Below are 5,000 nucleotides of genomic sequence, written 5' to 3'. Positions count from 1 at the left end.
AAAAAAAATCGATAGAGGAACAGGGCATGGCGAAACGTGCTGAAATGTAGGCCTAGATTCATATGACTTGTACAGGGAAAAACATGCCAATAGATCATTTTTTTTTTTTTTAAACAGTAATTGCTATATCCTTGTGTTATATTCTTCTGTGGCGTATTTTTATTTTCATGTGTTCTCTGTTATATATTTCTGTTTTTCCTTAATACATTCTGTTCAGTAATATAGGAAATGCGTGTCTCCTCGATAAGAACGGCGACTGAGGTGGCCATTGGTCTCATGGGGAGATTAAAAGTCTCATTGTTACCTTAATCTATATATTTCACACAATAGTCTCGTCCACATTCGCTATATACATACGAAGTTGCTTATTCACCCGTACGCCATATTTACAAATCATCTTAAAATACTGCTACGTCAATAACATAAGACATAAAATTAGATATAGAATGCACATATTCCGTTTCTATTTTTAATTAAGGTTTATGGAAGAGCGTCAGAGGGAGGGGATAAATATTTTTCAACAGAATAACCAAACATGAGGAAATCTATACGGTAACGCTGGTAGAGCGCCATGGTCAGGTTGCGCGGAATGGTCTGTGGGAGAAAGTTGTTAGTATGTGCTCCAGGCTTGTATAAATAAGAATATAGTACGGTATGTGTTTGTTTGTTTGTTTGTATTTATGCATGTATATATGTGTGTGTGTGCGCGTGCGCGAGCACACACATATCCATATATATATGTACACACACACACACACACACACACACACACCTGTATGTATGTGTGGTTGGGTGTACGCACGTGTGTCCACTTGTGTGTATTATATTAAAGAATTATGAGTCTCATTCAAGGACAGTAACATGGCAGAAATCACAGCACTTTGAAAATACCTTGAACAGAGCAAGAGCTTTTTCCTCAGAAGACGTGGAAGTTCTGTGGTTGCCCCAGATGTTATCCGAAAGTCCAAGTCTGTATTTCTGCATAATATATCTGTAAGGAGAACAAATTTAATGACTATTCCACTTGTTTCTGGGTTATAAAGTTGATGTTAATGTGATTGAGTTCAGAAATGATCCAACTTTGATGTGATAAGGTGGCCTAATTTTGATATCTGAACAATAATTAGACCAACTTAGGACTGTAAATTATAGCAGAAACAATTTTATTTTGCTGAACAAGAGCTGGCCTAAATTTGGATTGTTGCACAAAAGTTGGCCCAACTTTGGTGTGCTGAACAAGAGCTGGCCCAACTTTGGTCTGCTGAACAAGAGCTGGCTCAACTTTGGTTTGCTGAACAAAAGTTGGCCCAACTTTGTCTCTGAAATACACCTAGTTCAAAATTACATCTGTTGGACTGCTTTTGTTATAAATCCGCCTCTATTGTCCCTTCATTATTAGTATATTACTACTGCTACAACTACTACAACTCCCATTGCATTGCATTTTTTTCTATCATCATCATTATCGCTACTACCGTCATTTATATCATCCTTATAATTATCTCCCAGCATCTCAAAACCCCTACCGCGTATCCTCATGAATAGTCTCCATAGTAGCGATGACGTCATAATCGATGTCGCAGGGGAAGCAGTTGGCGTAGTAAGGGAACCAGTGCCGGTCCGTGCGCATCTCCAGCTTCTTCCAGACGCTGTCGGAGGAGGACGTGTGTTCCACCAGGAACTTCACGAACTCTTCGAAAGTTGGCTGTCGAGTGGCGTTGTTCCTCGGGGTCACTCGGTAGTTTTTGATGATGTACCGACTTAGTCTGGGAGGGAGAAGTGTGTGTTAGCTTTTGTTGATGTGTGATAGATTTGGTATTGTTCTTGTTATCAGAACCGTCGTGGGGGTGGGGTGGGGGTGAGGGGGGAGTAGGTAGTGCATCTATCTGTAAAGGGGTGTTGTTTTCGAGAGCCAGATTACAAGAGTTTTACATGTTTAGATATACGACTTCTCTCTCTCTCGTCTCTCTCTCTCTCTCTCTCTCTCTCTCTCTCTCTCTCTCTCTCTCTCTCTCTCTCTCTCTCTCTCTCTCTCTCTCTCACTCTCACTCTCACTCTCACTCTCACTCTCTCTTTCTCTCTCACTCTCTCTCTCTCTCTCTCTCTCTCTCTCTCTCTCTCTCTCTCTCTCTCTCTCTCTCTCTCTCTCTCTCTCTCTCTCTCTCTCTCTCTCTCTCTCTCTCTCTCTCTCTCTCGCCCTCCCTCCCTCCCTCCTTCCCTCCCTCCCTCCCTCCCTCCCTCCCCTTCTCTTTCTTTTTCACCCTTCCCTCCATCCCCACTCCTCAACCCCTCCGATGAAACCTGCTAACACTCCCCATGTGTGGAATTCCAGTCAGACTTCAGGAATAGCCTTTAACAGCCGCTTTCCTCGACTCACTTGGCGAAGGAGCGTGTGGCGATCTTGTCTAGGTAGGCTGAGACGATGCGGGCGAACGGATCTCGGACTATCACGACTTTCCCAAATTTCTTCATTAGATCCTTTACCGCTGAGCTGGTGAATATATTTAGAAATATATATATATATATATATATATATATATATATATTTTTATATTTTTATAATCATCCTCCTAACTTCCGTCTAATAAGCTATACGTTTTTTTTTTTTTTTTTTTTTTCATCATGGAGTATAAACTGCTCAAACCAATTAGGGGAACACTTGTATTTCATTTCAAAACTCAATGTCGAATGTACAAATGTTACAATTTTGTACTGAAACTAAATTCCCAATGTTCCTGAACCACAGAGCGTCAAACTGGCCAAGAAGAACAAAAGTTAACCCTTGGAGGACCTGTTCCAGAAGAAATCCGGAGCCTACTGCACCGGCGTAGGGTCGAACAATGGGTCAGAAATACCTTGGTTAAGCACATGGAGGTCTGCACGACCCTCCAGAGATATGCCTCCTCAGACCATACTTATATCTAACATCCAATATCTATATCTATTTTTACCTGTATCTTTTTTGAGGGGGTTTAAGGTACCGCTCGGCAGTGTAATGCCAGTGCGTCGAGTTTTTCAGTACCCCCGGGAAACCTGCCTCCATCAAATACTGCGTCCACGTTGATGTCCCAACCTGCGGGTCAAACACCTGTGTAAGTGGAACACCTGGCCAGTATAGGCATGTCTAGATTGATTTATATAACTACATTACATTTAAAGATACTATTTACATATATGTGTGTGTGTGGTATATACATATATATATATATATATATATATATATATATAATATATGTATGTGTGTGTGTGTGTGTGTGTGTGTGTGTGTGTGTGTGTGTGTGTGTGTGTGTGTGTGCGCGCGTGCGCGACTGCCCCGATGGTCCAGTGGTTAGAGCTCCGACCCTCATGGTCTCGAATTCAATTCCCCGTCGCGGCAGTCGTAAAAAGGCCTACGCTTCGACTGCTGGCTCGAGCAGCGAGAAACGACACATCACTTATATAAGTCAAACGCAGGTGTCGTAGGGGTAGTCACTGGCAAAAGTGTTAGCGCAATAGTGAGGGAGAGAGGCATATGTCCAGCAATTGGAATAAATGGCTGTTGAAAAAAATGCATGAAGGTCTCTGTATATATACGTGCGTGTTTCAATACATTATGTGTGTGTGTGTGTGTGTGTGTGTGTATGTGTGTGTATGTGTGTGTGTGTGTGTGTGTGTGTGTGTGTGTGTGTGTGTGTGTGTGTGTGTGTGTGTGTGTGTGTGTGTGTTATATTTATATATATATATGTATATAATTACATATACATATATATGTATATAATTATATATACATATATATAATTATACTTATATATACACATATATATGTATATAATTATATATACAGATATATACATATATATGTATATAATTATATATATATACATATATATGTATATAATTATATAAACATATATACCTATATATGTATATAATTATATATACATATATATACACATATACATACACATATACATACATACACACAGGAGCGTTATTTCAGCTTTTGCTGGGGGGGGGGGGTCACTGAGCGAAGTGAGCACAATTGGCTGGGATTTTTTTAGGGGGGCGGGGTCACGGTGAATAACACTCCGTAGACTATGAACAAAATCCTATTAGATAAGTCTATACTATAATTTCTCTCCATACTTTTTCTGGTATTCATAATTATATATAAATTTATTCATATATTGCTAGAGTGGTACTGGTGATAAGAGGTAAATCTAGTATTACTATAGATAAACATACAGTATTGAGATATATAAATATTGATGATAACCAGGGCCGTCAATTAGGAAAGGGGGCTGGGGGGGCAGTTGTTATACCAGCCTGTTCTGCTTTGTATGTGTCTGTCATCAAATTCAATTAGCTCTAAAAGTTGGGTTGTGACCCTTGGTGGGGGGGGGGGGGGGGTAAGGCAGACCTTGAGAGGGGCAAACAGCTACTTGGGGAGCATTGTCCCCTAGCCCCCAATTGACGCCCCTGTATATATATATATATATATATATATATATATATATATAATATAAATGTTTTTTTTTTTTGTATGTGTGTGTATTTACGTATGTATATAAGCGTGTATGTATGTATGTGTATATATATGTAGGTATTTATATATATGTATATATACATATATATATACATATATGTATACATATAATTTATACACACACACACACACACACACACACACACACACACACACACACACACACACACACACATACACACACACGCACACACACACATATATATATATATATATGTACACCACCTTTGCATTAAAGCACATGAGCAGATTGCGCGACACGAGCCATCGCAGACGCTTCAGCGGACAGTGGTCAATGGCCCGTAGGACCCGGCGCCCTCGAGGTCTTTGCACACTTGCTGTACCCGTTCTCTGCGCTCCTTGTACACCTGCGAAAGTGACCGTCATTACTATGCGCCATAAACACGATTATTACCCTTTTTGGTGTTATATTCACAGTTAATTACCAGTGATCCAGTTAAATACGATGATAATC

At 40.0% G+C, this 5,000-nt stretch overlaps 1 protein-coding gene across 1 annotated transcript in view; it reads right to left on the bottom strand.

Annotated features, from left to right (window-relative positions):
* Positions 1-297: 297 nt before the first annotated feature.
* LOC125044107 (carbohydrate sulfotransferase 11-like) overlaps positions 298-5,000 on the bottom strand; it is a 9,216-nt gene continuing 4,513 nt past the window's right edge. The window contains exons 4-9 of the mRNA XM_047640559.1: positions 4,751-4,893; positions 2,952-3,073; positions 2,378-2,491; positions 1,527-1,766; positions 892-991; positions 298-594 (exon numbers count right to left, since the gene is read on the bottom strand). Of these exons, the coding sequence (XP_047496515.1) occupies positions 481-594; positions 892-991; positions 1,527-1,766; positions 2,378-2,491; positions 2,952-3,073; positions 4,751-4,893 (833 nt within the window). The 3' untranslated portion in view covers positions 298-480. The remainder of the gene's footprint in view (positions 595-891; positions 992-1,526; positions 1,767-2,377; positions 2,492-2,951; positions 3,074-4,750; positions 4,894-5,000) is intronic.

This window comes from Penaeus chinensis, chromosome 35 (genome assembly GCF_019202785.1).
Source record: "Penaeus chinensis breed Huanghai No. 1 chromosome 35, ASM1920278v2, whole genome shotgun sequence".
NCBI lineage: Eukaryota > Metazoa > Arthropoda > Malacostraca > Decapoda > Penaeidae > Penaeus > Penaeus chinensis.
The sequence above is the reverse complement of the archived record's forward strand: the minus strand, read 5'-3'. Positions and strand labels throughout refer to the sequence as shown.